Raw genomic sequence first — 22,302 nt, 5'->3', positions numbered from 1 at the left:
TTCCTGGACTTGGGTCTGACTCTAATCCTAATTAGTGGTCAACCATCAGGCGATGTAGTTAGTCTTTCTGTGCCTGATTCCCCTTCCGAATAACAGAAATGATAGTGGTTAGCAGATCAGTAGTTAGATAAGTGTATAATGAAAAAATTCAGGAGGCCCCTAAATGTGATTCCAGGGACAAGGTGAGCACTGAAGGATATGGTCATTTTAATCATTATTAAATCGGGCTCCCTAACGAGAGCTTCCCGCCTGGGATGGTGAGCCGTGTGAGCCTACAAACTCCCAGGGAGAATACACTGACTGACTGTCCTCCCCTCCACCTCCGCCAGGGGCACTGACATCTCACACATGTGGTAATGAGTTGCCCCGGGACACGGTCCCCATGAGGAAGCGAGGAGTTTGCTGGGAAGGGAGGGTCCCCACTGACCATGAAGCTCGGGGGCAGGTGCTGCAGGAAGCTGTCAGTGCTTAACATGACTCCAACCCCAGCAGCTGAAAATGAGAAATGCCTATGGTTTCCCATGGCCTGGGAGTGGGAGGACCAGCCTGGCGGGGTCCTCCCATGTGTAGGTGGGGGGTCAGCAGGGGCTGCAGCATGCTAGGCCTGTGTGGGTGGAGGATTTGCACCTCAGAAGGCTCACTCCCAGGGTGCTGTCACAAGGCCTTGTTCCTCCCCACATAGGTCCCTCAGGGCTGCTTGAGGTCCATCCCATGGCCACTGGCTTCCATTGGGTGAGCCATGAGCAAGGTGACCTAGCTCAAATGCGATACACTGTCCCTTCCCACCAGGTAACACATTCATCAGGAGCAAGTGACCAAGGGCAGGCCACACTGAAGGGAAGGCGTGAAGTGCTGCTGCCTGTTATAGGATTAGTACCCTATAACACACTTCAAAAATCCCGCACGGAAGCTGTGAGGTCAGGGCAAAGTAGCACCACCCTTGAAAATAAGACAAAATGACCACAGTGTGGGCTTTCACGTTGTCAAAAGAGACAAAGTTTAAATTCTCTTAATTCAAAAATTGACTCTCATACACATATGCAGTGAGTAGGAGTCAACGGTTTACTATTAATATGTGAGGGAATCACAATGATAAAACTGATTATCTAAGGATGGCTCAAGGAACAAAGGTCTTTAGTATTCATTGGGAAAGAAATGCTGGAATAGGCTGGCTAAGTTACAATTTTTAAAAATTACTGCCTTTGAATTTCTTTTTTTTAACCAGACAAAAATAAGTTGGAATTTATCAATCTTCTCCTAGTTCACATCTAACTTTAGAGAATCTGTGTCTCAGTTTGATTTCTGTTGCTGAAACAAAATACCTGAGACTGGGTAATTTGTGAGAGAAAGAGGTTTTGTTTATTTGTTTGTTTTTGTTTTGTTTTGTTTTTGGCTCACAGTTCTGAAGACTGGGAGGTTCAAGATTGGCAGCTGCATCTGGTGAGATCTTTGTTCCTGGTGAGAACTCTGTAGAGTCCCAAGGCAGCATAGGGCATTTTATAGTAAAAAATAGCACTATTATGGTTTGGATGTGATCCCCAAAATGCAAGAAGGCTTAGAGGTGAAATCACTGGGTTATGAGAGCCTTAATCCAATCAGTGGTGGGGCGTTCAGACCCTAGGGATGCACTGGGAGCCAACCAATACCAATTTGTGAGACAACCAAGGACACATTTCTGAGGGAACTAACTGTTTGGGGGGTCTGTTTGACAATGTGAAAGCCCACACTGTGGTCGTTTTGTCTTATTTTCAAGCTTAGGGATATAGATAGATAGATAGATATAGATATAGATAAATCTCCAAGTGCCACATCCCCAGCCCTTTTTATTTTTTTTATTTTGAGATATGGTCTCATGAAGTTGCTGAGGCTGGCCTTGAACTTGAAATCCTCCTGCTGCCTCAGCCTCCGAGCTACTGGGCTCACAAGCGTGCACCACACGTGAGCTCATTGGTGCACTGTCCATTCATTCCTCCTATCTGGATTCTCATTTCAGCACGTTTTGTAATAGACAGAGCTGGTAGAGGCACCCCCGGTGACCCAGCCAGCTCGCTGCGTCTCTGCAGGGCCAGCCACATGCATGCTCCCTTCTGAATGGGCAGAACTTGAAGGAGCTCTATTAGCCAGCCAGGTGTCCGGTGGGCACACGGGGCTGATTCACTGTTGAGAGTGGCACCCTGGCGTTTAGGGGAAACAGTGTCCACCTCTACAATCACTTTGCAGACAAGAGCCTATTTTTTGAAAACCACTTTGTCAATAGCTTAACTCTGGAATTTGTTCTTGTAATTGGCAATAATTTCTGAGTCGTTTCTATCTGGCCAATTTATAGTGCATTTAATGATTTTGCATAAGCAGCATCTACATTAAATTTATTTTTCTGAATGCTATTTATCACATTGGTAGTCTTATGTGAATAAGGGGTTATTTTCTGTCTTTCAATCAACCCGATATTTATTTTTAAACCCTTTAAGGATTTTTTTTTTTGTCCCACGTGTTTGAATACGGTTTCTTTAAAATTCATGCTTTTACAATCAATAGTTACCGATGGTGGTCAAGATGTTGTTAAATTGTTCTGCACTGACGGGCGTTAATTCAGAGCCATCACGGAGAGTCTTAAAAGCATATTAATGGATTCACAATCATGATTTTTTTTTTTTTGTCAATGAGATATTTAAGAAAGATCAACTGTGGAATCATAGATGTTTGTCACAACATAGCGCTCAATAGCAAAAATGAACAAATACAACCCAACAAAATAAGGACCAATAATAATGGGCTGGAATAAATGAATGATAAAAGACCCTTAGGAATTTTTGCACAGCTGTTCAAACCTAGGAAGTCATTATTCATGTTAGTGTGGGAAACGAGTCTGCTGTGGTGCCCCAGAGAGCAGCAGGTTGAGAGTGGCCTCTGTGACGCTGCAGCGGGACAGCTGTCTGCAGTGACAGCTGTCTGCAGTGACGTGGGGGAGGAAGAGTGTCCTCACGGGATTTTTGATGGTGCATTCATGGAAGCATTCACTTCTCCTGGTTTGCTCTTCTGGATTTTCAGGTTTTTCTGCAGTGAACCTGTAGCCTACTACATGCTCCCCCAGTAGGAATTCCCCATGGCCGGCATCTCCATGGGCCTGGCAAAGGAAGGCGGGGAGGGGAGGGAGGGACGAGCAAGGCAGAAGCTGCTTTTCTGTGTGCTCCTCAGAGCCCCAAGGGCCCGGCTCAGAGCTGCGGGGAGGTTGTCTCCAGAAACTCCCTTTCCCAGGCTGGGCGAGCAGCAGGTGCTTCAGGAGGCTCCAGGGTGTCACATCGCCCTGCTCCTCCCTGGCTTGCAGTTTCAGTCTCCTCCCAGCGACCCGGGAGGAGTGCATAAATAATCAAGTATGCACTTAAAAAGCCGGAGCATCCTCGAGGAGCCGAAGACTCCGCAGGCTCCCGCCAAGGGAAAGGAGCCACCGAGGTGTCCTCTGGGTGCTGGCAGGACAGGCTCTCCTGACCCCAGCTCCAGAAGCCCTGGCCCAGCGGATGTGGTTACCCGCTGGGAGGCTCAAGAGCTTGCTTGCTCCCCGGGCCCCTGACAGCCCTCAGCCTTTGTCTGCACCTAATTTTTTTTTTTTTGCTGTTTGTTTCAAAATAGGGGAATCTGCACATCGAGGAATTCAAGATGGTCCTGAGTGGGGCGCTGTGCTTCCGGTGAGTGTGTGGGCCTCCGAGAGGAGTGCGATCTGGGTGGACCTGTCCAGCCTTGTGAGGACAGGAAGGGCCTGCTGCCCCAGCCGGGGCTCCCAGTGGAGGACAGGCGGCTGAGAGTCAGGGCCAACAGTCGCTGCCCCTGCCATTCTTCCAGCCTTTCAGACTGGGACAGGACCTGGCAGCCCACCTCAGGGGGACAAGTAACCACGGGGCCAGGGCTGCAGCCTAGCCTGGTCCATGTATGGGGAAGATGGGAGCCAGGAGCCCCCCTCTGAGCTCTGCTCTGCTCCCCACGCCATGAGTTAATGTCACTCCAGCCACCACCTCCCTGCAGCCCTGGGGGTGGGGGGAATAGAACCAAAACAATCTCCAGAGGTCTGCCCACCCACAAGTGTGTACTGACCCAGAAACTCAGCTGTGTGTGAACTTCACAGTGAAGGGGGAGAGCAGCCCTCTCTGACGTGAGTCTCGTCTGACTGGCCCTCCATATCCTTGGTTTCCACATCCACAGAATCAATCAACTGTGGATTTAAAAATATATATATATATATATATATATGTATGTATAAATCGCATCTGCGGTGAACATGTGCAGATGATCTTCTTGTCATTATTCTCTAAACAATGCAGTATGACAGTGTTTGCATACATTTGCATGATGGTAGGTATTGTAAGTCATCTAGAGATGATTCATGGTATGGCAGAAGATGTGTGATGCTTCTATGCAAACACTACGCCAGTCTGTGTTGGGGCCTTGAGCCTTGTGGATTTCGGCGTCTGTGGGACCAGCAGCCTGGGCACTTGGGGGACGACTGGCTAGCGCGTTTCAAGGTGTGTTCTATGGGCCTCAGTCCCATGGGGTTCTTTGTACATTCGAGCTCTCTGATCAAGTACATGCGGCAAGTGGTGCCTTCCCTGTCCTGGTAAGAGCTCTCGGTGCCACTCAGCATGCCAGTGACTTTGGATCTTACTAAGTAATGGAGCTTGTTTAATCATGTTAGGTCAAACATGCAGCCAATGTTTACACTGCAGACTTTTCCCCAGTTAATATCTGCAGAAACCTGCTTCAGAGTACATCTTTCACCTCACAGTATATCAGAAAACCAATCAACTCATATACAAGCAATAACTAAGAAAAGTAAAATAAATCAATTTTAAATTTAGAGAAAATCCTCACTCAGGAATACATGGCCAAGTGGAAGTAAATGTCCTCTGAAGTCTTCAATAATGCTCGAAGATACAGATTTTAATCAGGAAGAGACCTGGGTGCTATCTAACCCATCTTTAGCAGTGAGGAGACTCAGGCCCATAGAGGGTGGGTGACTTGTCCCTGTGGCTCAGCAGCATGGACGGCAGCCGCAGTCACTTCTCTCTGAGAGACCATGTGGGGACTGTGGATAGGAAAGATTGGGTAGGGTGAGACTCAGGTGGGGGCCTGGGCTCATCCCCTGGTAAGGTAGGAGCCCAGCAGGCCTGGGGGAAGGCTGGGCTGTGGTACCCAGCATTGTTGGAAGAGAGGGCGGCAAGACGCTCAGACTGGGGGACTCTGGGCCAGGGCAAGCTGCAGGAGCCCCGCTCCTCAAGGCCTCCTCCTTCCCTACGTTTCAGAATGAAGGACTCGGCCCTGAAGGTGCTCTATCTGCACAACAACCAGCTTCTGGCCGGAGGGCTGCACGAGGGGAAGGTCATTAAAGGTTGGTGTAGAGCAGGACCTGAGTGGTCCCCGTCCGTGTCCCTCTGCGGGAGGCACCCGAGGAGGCTTCCCAGCAGGCCTGCAGACCTCAGCAGCAGGGGACACTGTGTGGCCTCGTGCTTACCCACATGCTGTGGCGGATCTTCTCTGACAGTGCACACCTGTCCACCTGGGCACTCGTAAGGGTCATTGGAGTCAGTTGGCCCCTCTGCTGTAGTGTGCACATGTGTGCTGCTGCGTGTGTGAGCATTGTGTGCATGTGCATGGGGTGGGGGGTGCAGGGGGAGCTAGTCCTCTTCTGGGAGGCTCATAAAGACAGGGCTCAGAACGGAGGCCTGGGCATCAAAGGAGGTACTGGGGAGGGTCTCTTGGGGTTGGAGACAGCTCTAAATGTGGGGGCTGCAGTGTCAGGTGGCACCAGGTGCTTCTGTGCCTTGATGTCCACTCTGGGACAGTGGCAGGAGGGTGGCCTTCTCCCTGTGACAACTGCTGAAAGATTCCCCTTCTGCCCAGCGTGAGGACAGGAGGCCTCATGCTGGCCCTGCTCCCAGAGTCCAAGATCGGGGAGAGGGAAACAAAGGCCCCCAAAGGCCCGTACCTTGACTCTTGCCCACAGGTGAGGAGATCAGTGTTGTCCCCAATCGGTCACTGGATGCCAGTCTGTCTCCAGTCATCCTGGGTGTCCAGGGAGGGAGTCAGTGCCTGTCGTGTGGGACAGAGAAGGAACCAACTCTGAAACTGGAGGTGAGCCCTGTCCCGCGTCCTCACCATCTGGAGACTAAGCTGGCCAGTTCTGAGGCTGGGCACTGCCTCTGGGCACCTTAGGGACCCTGAAAGTTGCTGCTGGTCGTGGCTCTGCTTGCTCCCCAAGGGCTCTGCCTAGCCTGGGCCTCCCACTGTCCGCCCCTGCCCCTCACTGCTGCTCCTTGCCCCTGCCCCTGGCCCCCGCCCCTCACCGCTGCTCCTCGCCCCTGCCCCTCACTGCTGCCCCCACCCCTGCCCCTTACCGCTACCTCTCACCCCTGCCCCTCTGTTGGCAGCCCGTGAACATCATGGAGCTCTACCGCAGCGCCAAGGAGTCCAAGAGCTTCACCTTCTACCGGAGGGACATGGGACTCACCTCCAGCTTTGAGTCAGCCGCCTACCCAGGCTGGTTCCTCTGCACAGCGCCCGAGGCTGACCAGCCTGTGAGGCTCACCCAGATCCCCAAGGACGCTGCTTGGGACACCCCCTGGGACGCCCCCATTACGGACTTCTACTTCCAGCCCTGTGATTAGGGCCACGCACCCCCACAACTCCCAGGGCAGTGCCAGCTCCAGCGGGGGCAGGGGTGAGGGGGACCATCCCTGCTCTCAGAACTCAGGACACCCAGCCGTGCTCCCTTCTTCTGGTCCCAGTTTGTGTAAAGTCTTCTCAGTTTGGGGATCAGTACCCACATTCACTGCCCACGGGGTGGTCCTACTGTGGAACCTTAAAACACCTCGTGGGATAAACCGGGAGCAGCATAAAATTACTGAGTGGGATTCCTTCATGCTTAAAGGTGCCTGACTCAGCGCCCAGGTGCCCACTGAGGTCCTGTCACCCCCTGGGGTGCAGGAGAGGGAGGTGGCCACAGGTAGATGGACCACGATCCCCTGCCGGTCCAGCCCCTCCCCATTCCTGCCATGGTCTGCCTCTTCCGTCTCTGCCCTCTTCCTCTGGCCCTGGGCATGGGAGGGCCTGGGAGGGTGTCACTGGGGAAGCAGCTTCACCTCAGAAGACAGGAGATGGGCATGCCATCTCTTTTAGAAACCCAAGATACAAAGAAAACCTCCAGTGCTGGTCTCTCCTCCCATGGAAAGATGTTTACAGCACATTGTGAAGAGCATATTACAAAGTCAGAGCTCTTGCAATTTCTTTTGAGTTTAAAAGAAATACCTAAGTATATATTTCTGAATCAAACCTCCCTGGAAGGTACGTCAGTAGCAGCAGGTTGGGGGCGGGTGTGCTATAGGTGACTTTTCTGTCTATTTTTATTTTTAATCTGTTTCCTAATTTTTCTATCATGAGGATGGGTTCCAATTGTCATTATAAAAAAGAAGTTAAGAGGGAGATTGAGGAACTGGAAAAGACACCATTTCTGACTGTCCTCAGCCTCAAGCAGAGTTGAGCCCGCTGCTCTGGGGGACAGACGCAGGGGCAGAAACCTCCCCAGCAAAGCACCAAGAAGAGGATGCGATGGGCTTGTGTGGCTGGAGTCTCCAGAGTAAGGGAGTCGCAGGAAAAACCCCAGACAAAAGACAAACAGAACAAATGAAAAAACAACAACAATAACAAAAACCCTATATAATAAAAACTTTTTAAAAAAATCAAAGTCAGCCTCAGCAACTTAGTGAGGCCCTCTGCAAACCAGTGAAACCCTGTCTCTAAAGAACATAGTAAAAAAGGGCTGGAGATGTGGCTCAGTAGTTAAGTGCCCCTGAGTTCAATCCCTGGTACCATCATCATCATCGTCATCATCATCATCATCATCATCATCACAACAACAGCAACAATAATGACAATAATAATTTTAAAAATCCTGTGCTTTGAGCTGGAACGGCCCACAGTCCCTGGAAGCCCAAGACCTGGGATCAGCTCCCAAGAGGGCTGCTGTACCAAATGAATAGTGTCCTTCCTGAGTTCATGTCCTTCCTGGACCTCAGCCTGTGGCCTTCCTTGAGGATGGGGTCTTTACGGATGGTTGCCACAGGGTCAGGCTGCATTAGGGTGGGCTAAATTCTCCTGTGACTAGTGTCCTTGTAAGAAGAGGACCCAGAGACTCAGAGGAAGCACCGGGAGGTTGGACTGAGGCTGCCACTCGCCAAGGCAGGACATCAGGACAGTGGCAACCTCCTGGATTGTGAGAGAATAAATCTTTGTTGTTTGACGCGTGAAGTGTGTGGTGACTGGCTGCATAGCCGCCGTGACCCCAACTCCTGGAATTCACACCCTGTATGCACGCCTCCCACACTGCGCCAGAGGTGTCCTGGGCCAGTGGGATGTGGCTAAAGTGACTGACAGCTTGCCCCCTGTGAGAGTAAGTTATAGGAGACACTGGGCCTTCTATCTTGAGATGCCTTTTCTCTCTCTCTCTCTCTCTCGCTATCCATCTCTTCTCCGCTGGCTCTGTAGCTTCCTAGATACACCCATGTGAAAAACCAGAGTCTCCAAACCACAGCCACAGGCATGGAACCAGTCCTGCAGCCTGTCTGGCCTTCAGTGATGAGAGCCGCCCAGCTGACAGCTGGCTTGCAGCCTCCTGACACAGAGCAGAGCCGTCCAGAGTCCTGCCCCAGAAACTGTATGAGCTCATTGCTCGGTTCCGGAGTGACTTGTTCTGAAGCATAGATGATGAAGACCCAAGGAAGGGAGACTCACTGCATTCATTTGATTATGATTGCAATTTTTCCAATTTATTTCCTTCTCAAAATGAACTCCGACCCTTTATTGACCCAAATAGTCTATTTAAATGCCTATCATGCAAAATTTGTTAAATGTTCTCTGCTTCAGGAAGGATTAGATCATTCTTGACTGCTGCACACATCTAGTTCTACAAGCCAGGGTCTGTTCTAGTGTCCCTACCAGCATCCTGAGGACTGAACCCAAAAGCCACAGCAGGGTCCCATATCTGAGCCTCAGCTATTCCACATGCAGCTCACCTGTTGGACCAGACTGGCAGGTTCAAAGCCTTCAGAGGGAGGGACAAGAACAGGGTCAGGACAGGAGGGATGACCTCCATGGGCCTCAGCAACTCCAGCTCAGGCACTGCTGAGGTCCCCATGGGCTCCAGGTACCAGGCTGTGTTTCTGTACACCAGTTCCTGTTCCCGCTCTCTGTGGGTCCAGACACAGTCTTAGGTTGCCCTTCTGCTCTGGGGCTCTTCACCCCACTCCCTGTCTAGAAAAACTGCCCATCTTTCATACCCTGCTAAGATGTCACGTCCTCCAGGAAGCCTTTGATGAGCTGAGAGTCCTGGTCATTTGTTCTGGCAATGCTTCATGTTCACCTCCTTGCAGTGAGTTGGCTTGGAGTCTGTGGCCCCAGGATGACCTCGAGGTTAGGGCTGCGTCAGTTTGCTTCCGGACATAAGCACGGTGCTTGGCAAACACTGGAATCTAGTGAGCATGGAATGTGGCCACTCTCTCTCCACCCTGGAACATTCTCTCCCTCTCTTCCACCCAACTAAGCCTCTAAGGGTGGAGCTTAAATTCCACTTCATTCTTGAATGTTTCTCCAGCCTGAAGTGATTTGCTTCACCATTTATGGGATGACAGGATTCACAAGGGCTTCTGCCTAAATGTGCAGGCATTTATAAGTCAGTAGGAAAAGGAGGACATTAAACACTACCTTGGGGTATGTGTGGCCGTGGGTGCTGGCACCATGGTGGTTCCAGTGAAAAAGACCTGGTGGTTTCAGATTTCTGCAATTGTTGATTAAACTGTAGGCCTGGACCCATGTCACAGAGACACAATCTCCACACCATGTGGGGGGTCATGCCAGCTCCAGAAATGGAAGAGCAGAGGAGGTCCCAAGGGCAGGTCACAAGGGAAGAGGTGAAGCTGCTGAGGGTCTTCACGCTGAAGAAGCAGCACACAGAGAGCCCCGCAGACACTCAAAGTTCTGCCGAGTAGAAGAGTATCCTTGTTTGTGTCATTCCAGAAAGCACAAATTGGATAGACGGGTGGAAATGATGTGGAGACGGTTTTTCCTGAATGATCCCAGATTTTTAACCACTAACTCCACAAACATTGTTAGTGCTTCTTCCAGAGGTTGTGCCGTCCCTGGCCTTAGAGATGCGGAGGAAAAGTCTCATCAACCTATATCTCCAGAGCTCCATAATACTGACCTCTCCATCTGGAGGGACACCAGGACATCATGTCCAAGGTCATTTTAATTTCCCAAGATTTTTTTTTTAAACAAGGAGTTTCTCTGCAACTGTGGCTTCCAACATGCCCTTGGTCCACAGCTTAGAGATTCTGGTCATTTAAATTATCTTTCAAGTGTTTGTGACTTTGCTCCCAGCTGAACTGTGAAGCTACTTAACAGCAGGAACTGAGCACTGTTCATGTCTTTGTCATAGAGCAGATAAAAGCTTAGTAAACATGCACTTACTGCCTGATGTGACACCCACGCTTTACTCCTTCCCACAGAGAGGAGGGAGAGTGGGAGGAGTGGAGAGTGAGCGCTGGCTATAGAAGCAATGTTCTGGCCTCCCTCCTGCCCATCTTCTCTCCCTTCTCGTCCTGCAACCATCTGGGTCTTGGATGGACCCCTCCCTTCTCCCCATCAAGCCCTCTATGGAAATTTACAAATGATATGAGAACTAGAGAGAGAGAGAGAGAGAGAGAGAGAGAGAATGAATTAGAGAAAGGCTGCTAGTCTCCAGTGGGCATGACACCAATCTCTTTGCCCCTTGTCATAGATGGATGGGTGGATGGGAAAGTGGATCTATGGATGGATGGATGGATGAATGGATGGATGGATGGATAGAGAAATATGTGGATGGGTGGGTGGGTGAATGATGGGATGAATAGATGATTAGATGGGTGAATTGATGAATGGATGGGTGGAGAGCCTGGGTTAGGTAATGTCAGTTAGGGAACTGGGTATTCAGTGCTGACCTCTCGTTCTGACATCGTTCCTGCTAGTGTGGGGCACATAGCACCTCGCCAGTCCCAGGGTGAATATGATAAGGTCAACAGCTTCCACAGTTGGGTTTCCTTAGAGGATCTGTTTCATCAAGGTGATGCCAACTAATTAAACCTATTGAAAAGCAGAGACACCCCCCACCTTTCCAAATAGGGCCACACACTCATGATGCTCTCAGCCCTGATCTCGCTTTCAGTAATATTCAGACCTACCCGACGTCCCAAGTAACCACATCCCAAGCCTTGATGGAGCCCCGTGGGTCACCGTTGATGTCTGACCCTACACTATGTCCCTGGCTGCCAAACCAATAATAACATGGCCAATGACAGTAGCCACAGAGTGGGGCTCAGTGCCTGGCCTCTGTCAGGGCTTTATGGGTGACTCTCGCCCCCTTCGATAAATACTCATTAATCTCCCCACCTTCTCATTATCCATACTGTGTCAAAGACATTGTGAAATCTCTGGGCTCTTCTTCCTCCCTGTCCTGGAATCAATGGCAGCGACTGCCGCAGGCTCGACCCACCCTCACCCACATATAAAGGCAGGGCCGACGCCCTGGAGAGAGCAGTTGGAGGCTCCGACACCAGGGTTCCAGGCGCCCGGATCTGCAGGTCAGTGGTGGGCTGGCAGTATTGCCTTCTTCTTTTTCTTCTATGTCCCCAAAATGTCCCCTTCTTAGTGCCACCTGTCAAGCCATCTGGTTAACAAAGAATCCCCTTCATAGAATTGGGGGGACGATCGGTAGATCTAGCAGCTCATGGTGGGATCTGGGGAGTGGTTTAGGCTAAATCAAGTCTAGATTTTTAAATATTGAGAACCTTGGACTTTCAAAGACAATGCCAGAAGGCAGCATCTAGGCCAGTGAGGTCAAGCAGTGTTTGGTGAACTCGCGAGACCTTGGGGATGTCTAGTGCCTGCTCTGGTAGACGAGAGGCACACCAGCAGGGTCCCCGCGTCCTCGTCACACCCTGTTCAGCAAAAGCAGTATGTTCAGTCGTTTCTGTGTAAACTCTCACTGTGAAAACGGGTGACCTTGCCCAACCTCTCATTCCAAGGAGAGATAAATTGGAGGTTTAGGGACAAAAGGCAGCAAGGCAAATTGGTGGCCGAGTTAGGTCTGGAACCCAGCCTTGCCATTCAGAGCCCGGGGTGTGCATTCCCATGTCCTGCTCATGAGCACCCGGGTCTGTCCGCCGGGCGGCTGGGGAGAGCATCGGGAGAGCTGGGTGCCAGGCTTCGTGACCTCGAGAGCTTATCGGCTTTTACAAGAGGAACGAATGTCTTAATGTACAACATTAAACAACAGTGACACTTAATAGGCCTTCAGAGCAGGGTTACAGCAGTAAAGGAAGGGTCATTAAACTCTGAGTCACGGAACCAAAGAGAATCTGACCTAGAAAGAACCCGGGCCCCGTCATCTAACCCTGGGATTTACAGACACTGACCCTGAAGACGGGCTGTCACAGTTGGGTTTCCTTAGATGACATGACCCTGCGTGTCTGGGTTCTTTGTCTGTGTGAATAATTAATGGGACAGAACTGGATACCCTTCTATGTGGATACCAATGTCCAGCAATCTTAATACTAGAGCTCTGGATGGACAGCGGTGAGAGAAATTGAGAGGCAAGTTAAGGATGCCCTCTGCAAAGGTGAGGAAGGAGTCTGCTGCCTGTAGAGGTGACTCGTGCCACCTATAATAGTCAAGATGGGGCCAGGTGGTGGCAAAACGAGGAGCCACTTCAGATTCCAGAGCTGGGTGGGATGTGGTGAGAGAAGAGCTGAGAACAAGTCCAGGGGCCTCACAAGGGCTGGGCTGGGTTGAAGGCAGAAGAGCAGGAATGCAGTGGAGTTGCGTGGCCATCGAGAGCAGGAAGTTGTCAAAGGAGCCATCCACTGGGATTTGAGGACAAGGCAGACACACAGAGAGGTGGGAGCTAGGTTTGGTTCTCCTCAGGTTTTGAATTTGATAATGAATTTTATGAGCCCAATGCATATTCTGGAGGTGTGAGGAATGGAACTGAGAGGGAAGTGGGTGGGAGGAGGAGAAGCTGACCACCCCAAGCTTAGGAGTGTAATGTGGTGGAGTGTAATGGTGGGATACCCAAAGTGTAATGGCGGGGTGTACTGCAGACGGCTGGAGGTCAAGGTGTGGAGACATTAGATCAAGAGGTCACTGCGGTGGGAAGCCATGGACTGCAGCTCCATAGGACATGGCACAGAAGTGCTCAGGACATGGAGTGGTGACCTTTGGGACAGCTCCAGAAGGAGGGAGAGTCTGCAATGGACCTGAGACAGAGAGGACAGGTGGGAAGGGCATCACCCAATGTCAAGCCTTCCTGGGAGCCAAGAGGTCAAAGCAGAGCCCGTGGACGTGGCTCCACGGGAGCTAACACCGTCTCGGAGAGAACAGACTCCACGTAGATGATGTGCAGGGGACAAGGAGAGGTCAGGGCAGGTATGATATATAGGGGACGAGGACAGGTCAGGGCAGCTGTGATGTGCAGGGGGACAAGGAGAGGCCAGGGCAGCTGTGATGTGCAGGTGGACATGGACAGAGCTCAGCACCACTGGTCACTGGGATTCGACCCAGAAGAGAAGTGAGGAGGTCTGAGACAGCTAGAGGTCATGTCCAGGGAGTAGTAAAGGAGGAAAGACGGATAGAGGCCAAGGTCCAGTGCAAGGTCATCTGGGGCCTAAAGGGAAGGGAAGGCTTGGGGAGGGAGCTCAAGGTGCACTGGGAAGGGCCTTGGCACAGGGGCAGCCCAGCGGCCACCTTCTCAGCCCTACTCACCTCCTCTCAATGTAGCCAGGACCCAGGCAGAGAGGCCCAATATGGAGTCCATGGGACACCCGCTAGGGTGGGTTACAGAACCCAGAGGGTCCAGTGGGGCTGGACCACCACTGAGCTTCCGCCTGCTCTGTGAGCCGACTGACCAGGAGGGGCAGTCTTCAGCCGCACACAAGGCCCTTTGCTTAGGCCCGCCCCTTCTGGATCTCAGTGCACCTAACAGGCTGCCCACGTCTGTGGCCATCACCAAAGGTGCCTCGGCGGTGTGGCTAGGTGGGAGCATATCAGGTGGGCTGGACTCTAGGCCACACTGCTCTTGGACCACCTGGACTGGGTGTTGGTTGGTACTTTGTAACTAGAAGTGTGGTCCAGGGACCAGCAGTGTGAACACTGCCCAGTTGCATGTTTGAAAGGCAAAGTCTTGGTCCCTGTCCCAGACCCAGGGAACCAGTCTGCAGTTTCACCAGAGCTGCAGGTGACTGGCATGTGCACTGAACAGTGGGAAGGACGGAGCTGGCACACCGAGGCCCAAGGCTGGCCATCATTGAACCGCCTCAGGCCTCACTCAGTCAGTACCCTCAGCCCCCGAAATAATGTCCATCAGAGTCCCCAGGTGCTAGGTGCTGTGTCGCTCACCTGTAATCCCAGATGCTCAGGAGGCTGAGGTAGGAGGATGGCAGGTTCAAAGCCAGCCTTAGTGAGGCCCTAAGCAACTCAGCAAGATCCTGTCTCAAAACAAAATATAAAAAAGGACTGGAGATGTGGCTCAGTGGTTAAGTGCCCCTGAGTTAAGTCCCCAGTACCAAAAAAAAAAAAAAAAAATATATCCCCCAGGTGATCCAGGTGGTCAAGCATGTTTGGGAGCCAATGATTTTTGACTGAACACTTTTTTTTTTAATTTAAAAAAAAACTTTATATTACAAAGAAAATTTGGGGTTATTATAGGAAAAATGTTGAAAGGTATTAAAAAGTCACTTATAATCCTATCGGTCATAGACAAGTGTTATAAAAACACTAGCTGTCTTTATTAACACGTGTGCATCTCTGTATGTGTGTGGACGGGCTGTCATGTGTGCATTATTCATAACCTGCGCATTTCCCAGGTGTATTTGAAAATTTCACGTTCTAAACCTTCGTCGATGATGTCATCTTCAGTGTACACATACGTCTTCTTTTCTGTAATTGCCATAATTTTTTTTTTTTAACCAATCGCCTGTTAGGTTCGTTGAGAACACTTAGGCTTTTCCCATCTTCACCATATTATAAAAAGCGATGCAGTGTGCATCGTTATAACTGGACATTTGGGCAATCTGTCATTTTATTTAGACCAAGGAGAACTCATGCCACCTCAGAGCTGTGGGATGACCCTAACGCCCGTGTCCAGCCGGCATCTGCACCCTTACCCTGCTCTCCTTCACGTCCATCAACCCCCAAACTCTTGCCTCAAGGCCCAGGGATCCAAAGTGACCTGTCCAAGGGGACAGTGGCAGATCCAGGACCCAAGGACACCTTGGTTTCGGCCCTACTTCTTCAGCTCCCAGGCCACGGGGCTTGAGCCCTCTGCTCGCAGCCGATCCCCTCGCCTGCCGCCCCAGTGCCCAGGGTGTCACCCTGCCCCTCTAGCCCTGCTCCTTCTGGTGGCCCTCCGGGCTTCTTTCCTGTGTTCTCACGTGTTTCTTCTCTCCTCCCTTCTCACTTGGCCGGGCCCACATGGGGAGAGGGAGGAAGGCTGGTCAGGGACTCCACAGACGCCCCTGGCCAACTGCAGCCCTGGCCATTCTCACGGTTGGCTGCTTTCCATGCCCGAGTCTGGGCTGGCCTCTCTGCAGGGTGGTCATTTCCTGGCGGCACTCTGGGATAGGATGACCCCCCTGAGGAAGGAGCAGGGTCCTGTGAAGCTTTGCACCGGGCTTGCACAGGGACAGTCTCTTTGCAGGAGCCTTTGACTCTGAGGGCTGACCCGTTTTCCACAGCGAGCACACCAGGACAGGGGGGTGGGCTCCTTTAAGGCCCCGCAGAGCAACAGGTGTCCCTGGGAAGGGTGTGCCTAGCCCTGCAGGAAGCCCCTGCCTTGACGGTGGCTGGAGAGGCCTCCTAGCGATGCTGCTCTTCCCTCTGCGCTCGGGCTCTGGGACATGGAAGCCCTTGCTAGGTCAGGGGACAGGAATGTGGTGACCTCCAGGCTGGGAATTGGGACAGGATCTGCTTCCGGTTCATCTCCAGCTGTGGGGCTCAATCACACAGCCCCTCTCAGCCAGGAAGCGTCCTGATAAGTTATTTGGGGGACCTGTCTTCCAGTTTCCCAGAGCTAGCACCAGAGATGGGCACAAGTGAGCGCATGCAGGCGCGCGCACGCACACGTGCACATGCACAGGCACACACCCCCTCCAGGCTCACAGCCCTGCTGGCTCCTCCTGATCCCCAGTGAGGAAGACACAGAGCTCCCTGAAGCTGGATGGGCTGGGCAGGGGCGCTGCTGGATTCCAGCAGGCTGGTTAGAGCTAGGTGGCTTTTGCAGCCTGTTGCAGGTGACTCTGTGCCCTGGATGCATTTCCCTGCCTGCTGCCCCTCCCTCTCTAACAGCCCCTCTCTCTCTCCCTCAGTGAGGACCAGACACCCCTGATTACAGGATGTGCTCCCTCCCCATGGCGAAATACTACATGTAAGTCGTCCTGCTGTGGCCCTGCTTGCCCGCGGGGCTGGGCCCATATGGGGAGAGGGAGGAAAGCTGGTCAGGGACTCCACAGAAACCAGTAATCACTCTCCATCATCACACTCTGCAGTGACAACAGCTCTCTTTCCCAATTCTCCGAGATACCAGCCATTCTATGCTTCCCCCCCACCCAGAGAAACCTGTAAAGAAAACATTACCAACTCTGGGAACCAGGCGCATGGTGCCCCCATGCCAGGCGGCTACCAAAAGGCAGAGCCTGGGGTGGAGTTCATGTCACCTGTGTGGCCACACCGGCCTCTCTGAAAGCTGAGGCAACCCTGAATCCCAGTGACACTGTCTTCCTGGTGTTGTCTGTGGCCTTGGCCCTGAGCCCAGGCCCCCAACCCTGACCTGCATTTAGCCTCATTTGCATCCTCGGTTACTGTTCTCTGGTCTCCAAGTGGGGTGCTGCCGGCGGTCCAGGTGTGAGGGAGAACGTCCACGGGCAAGCCCAAGATGGTCCAGATCTGTTTTCATATACAAGTAAAACTGCTTTAAACATACAGCCAGTAGCTGAAGGTATTATACCCGGCTATTACTGAGGGAGAGAGGGCTTGGAGGCAGTGGCATGGGTCCAGAGACTCTGCCCTCAAACCTGTCGAGAGCTCCCCAGGCTCTGGGAGCAGCTGATGGGCATCTTGGAAACCAGCCGGGCAACCAAGCTGCCTGCGTGACTCTGTTGTTCCACCCGCTCACCTGGGTTTCTCCCCAGCCTGCCCGGCAGGTTCCTGCCCTCCCAGGCTGGTCATTAGGACCACAGCCACCCCCAGATGACTGCAATCTGGCTCTGCCTGGGCTTTCTGCTGACCTGTATTTGGTCCACCTGGAGCACACCAGGCCCTGGCTCCCAGGGGCTGGATGGACACCTACCTAGCACAGCATATTTTAATTTTTGTTTTCCAATTTGCAGATTTTCTCCTACAGAAAGTCTTTAAAATATCTGAAAAAGCAAATCATGCTTCATTATCCACTTGATTAGTCCTTTTATTAAATAAAATAAACATTGATAAAAATTGGAGCAAGCTGGGAAAATTTGGGATAAGGCTCACTGTATCTCTGAGACACCTGAGCCTCGTGAGAGAACTTTCTCTACCCCTCCACGAGAAGGCTGGCTCCCCTCACTCTTCCAAGCCTCTGGAAACCAGGAGCCCAGGGGAGGAGGTCTTCTCTCGCTTCATTAAGACAGAGCGGTCTTGACCTGCTCTGGTGGAGAAGCAAGCATCCCTGCGCTCAGTGCAGCGGGTTAGAGGAAGGGCTTGGGGTCTCGGTGGTGCCTGAATGCAACAGACCCTCAGCGCTGCCGTCCTGTTCCAGAATCAAGGATGCGGATCAGAAGGCGCTGTACACTAGAGATGGCCAGCTGCTGGTGGGTGACCCCGACACCGACGACTGCAGCGCTGGTGAGCTTCCCATGGCCTCCATCCGGGCCCTGAGCCACGCTCCGCTCAGCGCAGCCCCCACTTCTCTCTGTTTCTGTCCCCACCAGAGGGGCAGCAGCTGTCCCCTGACAGAAAGAGGCAGGGGGCAGCTTTGGCCCAAAAGGACCCTGCAGAGTCCTGCTGGCCCTGCAGCCCAGGTGTGGCCAGGCCTGCAGGGCTTCTGCCTCCCGAGACCCTCAACCTGGGCTGCCCTCATCTCCTGTCTCTGTCCTCTTCCCAGAGAAGGTCTGCGTACTTCCTAACAGAGACCTGGACAGGGCCAAGGTCCCCATCCTCCTGGGGCTCCAGGGAGGGAGCCGCTGCCTGGCATGTGTGCAGACAGAAGAGGGACCTTCCCTGCAGCTGGAGGTGAGACCCCGCCCCTCTATGGGGGCGGTGTGGACCCTGCCTGGCCCCGAGGTGCTCTGCACCCACTTGTGGATTCTTGGTCAGGGCCATGGTCCCCCTTCCTCAGGGCCCCGTCCACCTTTCTCAGGGCCACCGTCCCACTTCCTCAGACTTCCACCCTCCCCCTTGTGCCCAGAACTAAGAGCCTTGCCTGTGGGAATCTGCACAAGGCACGTCCCTTTTGGTAGAGCCCCAGAGGCCTGTAGGGCCACACTCCCATCAGCACCCTGGTCCTGCAGCGGCCACCTTGCCCCTGCAGGACGTGAACATCGAGGACTTGTACAAGGGAGGCGAACGGGCCACGCGCTTCACCTTCTTCCAGAGCAGCCTGGGCTCCGCCTTCAGGTTGGAGGCGGCCGCCTGCCCTGGCTGGTTCCTCTGCGGCCCGGAGGAGCCCCAGCAGCCGGTGCGGCTTGCCAAGGAGAGCGAGCCCTCGGCCCGCACTGAGTTCTACTTTGAACAGAGTCGGTAGGGAGGCAGGAGGCACAGTCCAGCCTGTGCCCCCAAGCCAAGCTCATCCCACTTGTGGTAGGCAGAATAGTGGCCCACCAAGGACGTCCCCATCCTCAGCCCCAGAATCTAAATGTGTACCCTACACGGCGAAGTCACTTAGCAAGTGTGACTCGGTTAAGCATCCTGAGCTCTCTGGTGGGCCTGTGGTCACCACAGGGACACATGAGATGGAGGCAGGAGGGTAAGGGGCAGAGGGGGATTGGAGGATGCCATGCTGCTGGGTTTGAGGATGGAGAAGGGAGCCACGTGCCACCCAAGCAGGTGTTTCTGGTGGCTGGAAAAGGCAAGGGAAGAGATCCTCCTCAGAGTCCCCAGAAATCCCTGACACCCTTTCAGACTTCTGACCTCCAAAACATGAAAAAGAATAAACTTGTGTTGTCTTAAGCCACGGAGTTTGTGGTAACTGGCTAGTGTGACCACAGGAGATGACCACGGGGCCTCAGTCTGTCCTGTGCACAGTGTTCAGTGCAGGGGCTGTGGGGCACATGGAGATTTTTCTTGGAAGGCCACCACAGCTCCCGGATGCATTGAGTGTAAGCTCCCAGGGGGGCCCCTGAGTGGCGGTGACCTGGCATACTGGGGAATGCTGAGTGTAAGCTCCCAGGGGGGCCCCTGAGTGGCGGTGACCTGGCATACTGGGGAATGCTGGGCTAGAGCCTGGCCGACAGCTTGCACTGGAACTGATGTGGTCCTCAGAGCGTGATCCTCCTCCGTTTCGTGGAGGGCTGTGGCTGGGCTCAGGCTGGAGCAGGGAGTCTGTGCTTCTGTGTCCGACAGGTGGGCTTCTGGAGTTGCTTCTCCTGCGCACAACCCCTCAGCACCCTCCTGGACGCTCAGGGGTCTCGCCGTTGTCAGAACCTGTAGCAGCAGCGAGGCTTCTTCCTCGGAGCGACCCAGCTAAGCAAGTATTCTCGCTGCACTTGACCCCGAGGACATTGAGAGAGTGACATGGCTAGCTGCAGGTCTGGTAGGCTTCCATGTTGAAGGCCAAGCTCAGACCTGGCCCACCTGAGTCCAGTGCTGTTCCACAAATCTGCATTCCACTCTAGGAGCTGAGGACCGAATGGCCAACAAAGTCTTACCCCTGGAGCTTGTCCTCGAGAGGCCGAAACACGGACAAGCAAATAAAATGGACAAGAAAGAGAAAAAGCAAACAGATGAGGCAGCTCACGCCTGGACCTACAGGCCCCTGGGATTCAGTGCCGAGTCCCTCAGGGAGGGCAGCACCGGGCCTGGACTCTGGTGAGGCTGAAGGACAGGAAGAAGCTGGGACTCGGAATGACCCAGGCAGAGGAATAGCAACCACTGTGGCCCTGAGACATAAGGCTGGGGGTGGGGAGGGGCAGGAAGGGACACTGGGGAGGTGAGCAGGACCAGCAGGTGTGGGCCAGAGAGGCCTTGAGGCCGAAGGGCGTCCACACACTGGGTGCAAAGGGGCGCTCTGGGAAGGCTTTCAGCAGAGGAGGGACATGATGGCCTTCACTTCACCTGTGTCTGCGACAGCAGCTGGTCTGCAGAAGGTGCTGAGTAAGTGCACAGTCTCTAACAAGTGAGGGGATCTCTGTAGGTTATGGGAGGATGTCCATGGGCAGTGTAAGGAGGACTCCAGAAGAAAAGTGGGGGGAAGCCCTTGGCACAGAGCTAGAGTCACCAGGGAGGGCTGTGCCTTCAATCTGGGCCTCAGGGAAAAAGTGGTCCAGACAGAGAATGAGGTGACGGGCATTCTAGGCAGAAAGAGCCACTCAGGAAGGTGGGACTGGGGACAGCCCGTGCATCTGGGGCACGATGAGTGGGGCCTCGGTTGGAGTGCCTGGGTTGATTGCGAAGGCTTGATTGGTTGTGCCTGCCTGGCCACAAGGTGCACCTGGGAACCTGGAGGAGTCATTCAGGAACCTCAAGCAGGACTGGGATTCTAAGCTTGGGCCCCCATGGGCAGTGCTGGACTCACCCAGATGCCAACAGGGCCTCAGGTCTCCACCCCCGGCCTGACCTGCCTTCTGTCTGGTTCTGTGGTCAGCCTGACCCCTGATTCATATTCCCATGGCCAGCTCATCTCCTTTACTCATGGATTAAAAGATAAACTGAGGCATACTTAGATTTTTTTCTTTTTCTTTTTGGTACTGGGATTGAACCCAGGGGTGCTTAACCACTGAGCCACATCCCCAGCCTGTTTGATTTTTTGTTTTGAGATAGGGTCTCGCTCAGTTGCTTAGGGCCTCACTAAATTGCTGAGGCTGGCCTCAAACTTGCAATCCTCCTGCCTTAGCCTCCCGAGTCTCTGGGATTGCAGACATGAACTCATACCCAGCAAGAGTTTATTTGAGCGGACTGTGATTTTTGTATTAAAAGAACACAAGCTGCTGCTCAGGGCTCCTCCAGGTGGGCGTGGGGGGGCCGATTTTGTAAGGTTGCCTGGGGGTTTCTAAATGGCAAAGTCTCTACTTAGAGGGTGGCCTGGCTCTGGTGGGGTTAGCGCACTTCATTTTCAAACACTGTGACCATTCACTCTGAGCTGCACTTCAGTTTTCTGGAGTAGGAACCCAAGTTCTGGGCTATTTCCCCCCCAAAGCCTCCCAGTTACTTGCCTTAATACCTGGTGTTTCTCTCTCCCCCCCCCCCGCCCCGTGGTGATGCAGGGGATGGAACCCAGGGCCTCACGAATGCTAGGCAAGAGCTCTACCACTGAGCTACATCCCAGCCCGGGTCCCTCATTTTTGCTGGCTCTCCTCTTGTGACCTATGCACACTCTGATAGAAATAATGACAAGTTATTCGGGCTCCAGAGATTGAAAAGTAGGAAATGGAGGCCGCTCCTGCCAGGTGCAGTTCACAGGTGCCAAGGATATTCCCCCTCCCATGTCCCAAGGCTTGTCTCCTGAATTCCTTGTCCTCCCTGGAGACCGCCCCAAAGTCTTCCCTCAGCAGCCAGGCCATGAGAGCTAAAATTAAGTAACTCTGCGGGAGAGGCCCATGTCGGCTCTCATCCAGTACTTACATCTCAGAGTGAACTGGTAGTTCAGGCGACAGGGTCAACAGGTAATTGGCGCACAGTGTCGCAACCTTTCAATCAGGCAGCACTGGGAGGCTCAGGGGTGGGGAGGTGTCTGCACGTGCCCATGTGTGTATGGGGTGCGGTGCGTTTATGTAGCATGGACACGTGTCTGGGTCTGCGTGTGTGTGCTGGGTGCAGATGAGTGACCAGGTGTGCGCATGGTGCATGTCCACTGTAGGCTCCAGAGGCAGGAGCAGTTGGTTAAGAGGCCCCTCCTCTTTATCCAGAAGGCTCTGGATCAACCTTACACAGGAGAGCACTGCATTCAGGGTCCACTAGAACCTGTGTGTCCTAAATCATTCCAACCAAGACTCAGAATCTAGTCCCACTTCCCTTTGACCCAATTTTTCATCTCAGGATTTATGA

At 53.0% G+C, this 22,302-nt stretch overlaps 2 protein-coding genes across 2 annotated transcripts; both read left to right on the top strand.

The window, feature by feature from the left end:
- Positions 1–3,654: 3,654 nt before the first annotated feature.
- On the top strand, positions 3,655–6,653 carry Il36rn (interleukin 36 receptor antagonist). The gene is made up of 4 exons (XM_027952055.1): positions 3,655–3,683; positions 5,292–5,377; positions 5,993–6,120; positions 6,417–6,653. Exons 1-4 carry the CDS (start codon positions 3,655–3,657, stop codon positions 6,651–6,653), a joined length of 480 nt encoding a protein of 159 aa, XP_027807856.1.
- Positions 6,654–16,463: 9,810 nt separating this feature from the next.
- On the top strand, positions 16,464–18,844 carry Il1f10 (interleukin 1 family member 10). Its single transcript, XM_027952056.2, has 4 exons — positions 16,464–16,495; positions 17,861–17,946; positions 18,206–18,333; positions 18,632–18,844. Exons 1-4 carry the CDS (start codon positions 16,464–16,466, stop codon positions 18,842–18,844), a joined length of 459 nt encoding a protein of 152 aa, XP_027807857.1.
- Positions 18,845–22,302: the final 3,458 nt, after the last annotated feature.

Source organism: Marmota flaviventris, chromosome 14 (genome assembly GCF_047511675.1).
Source record: "Marmota flaviventris isolate mMarFla1 chromosome 14, mMarFla1.hap1, whole genome shotgun sequence".
NCBI classification, from domain to species: domain Eukaryota; kingdom Metazoa; phylum Chordata; class Mammalia; order Rodentia; family Sciuridae; genus Marmota; species Marmota flaviventris.
This window is presented reverse-complemented; position numbering and strand designations above follow the sequence as displayed.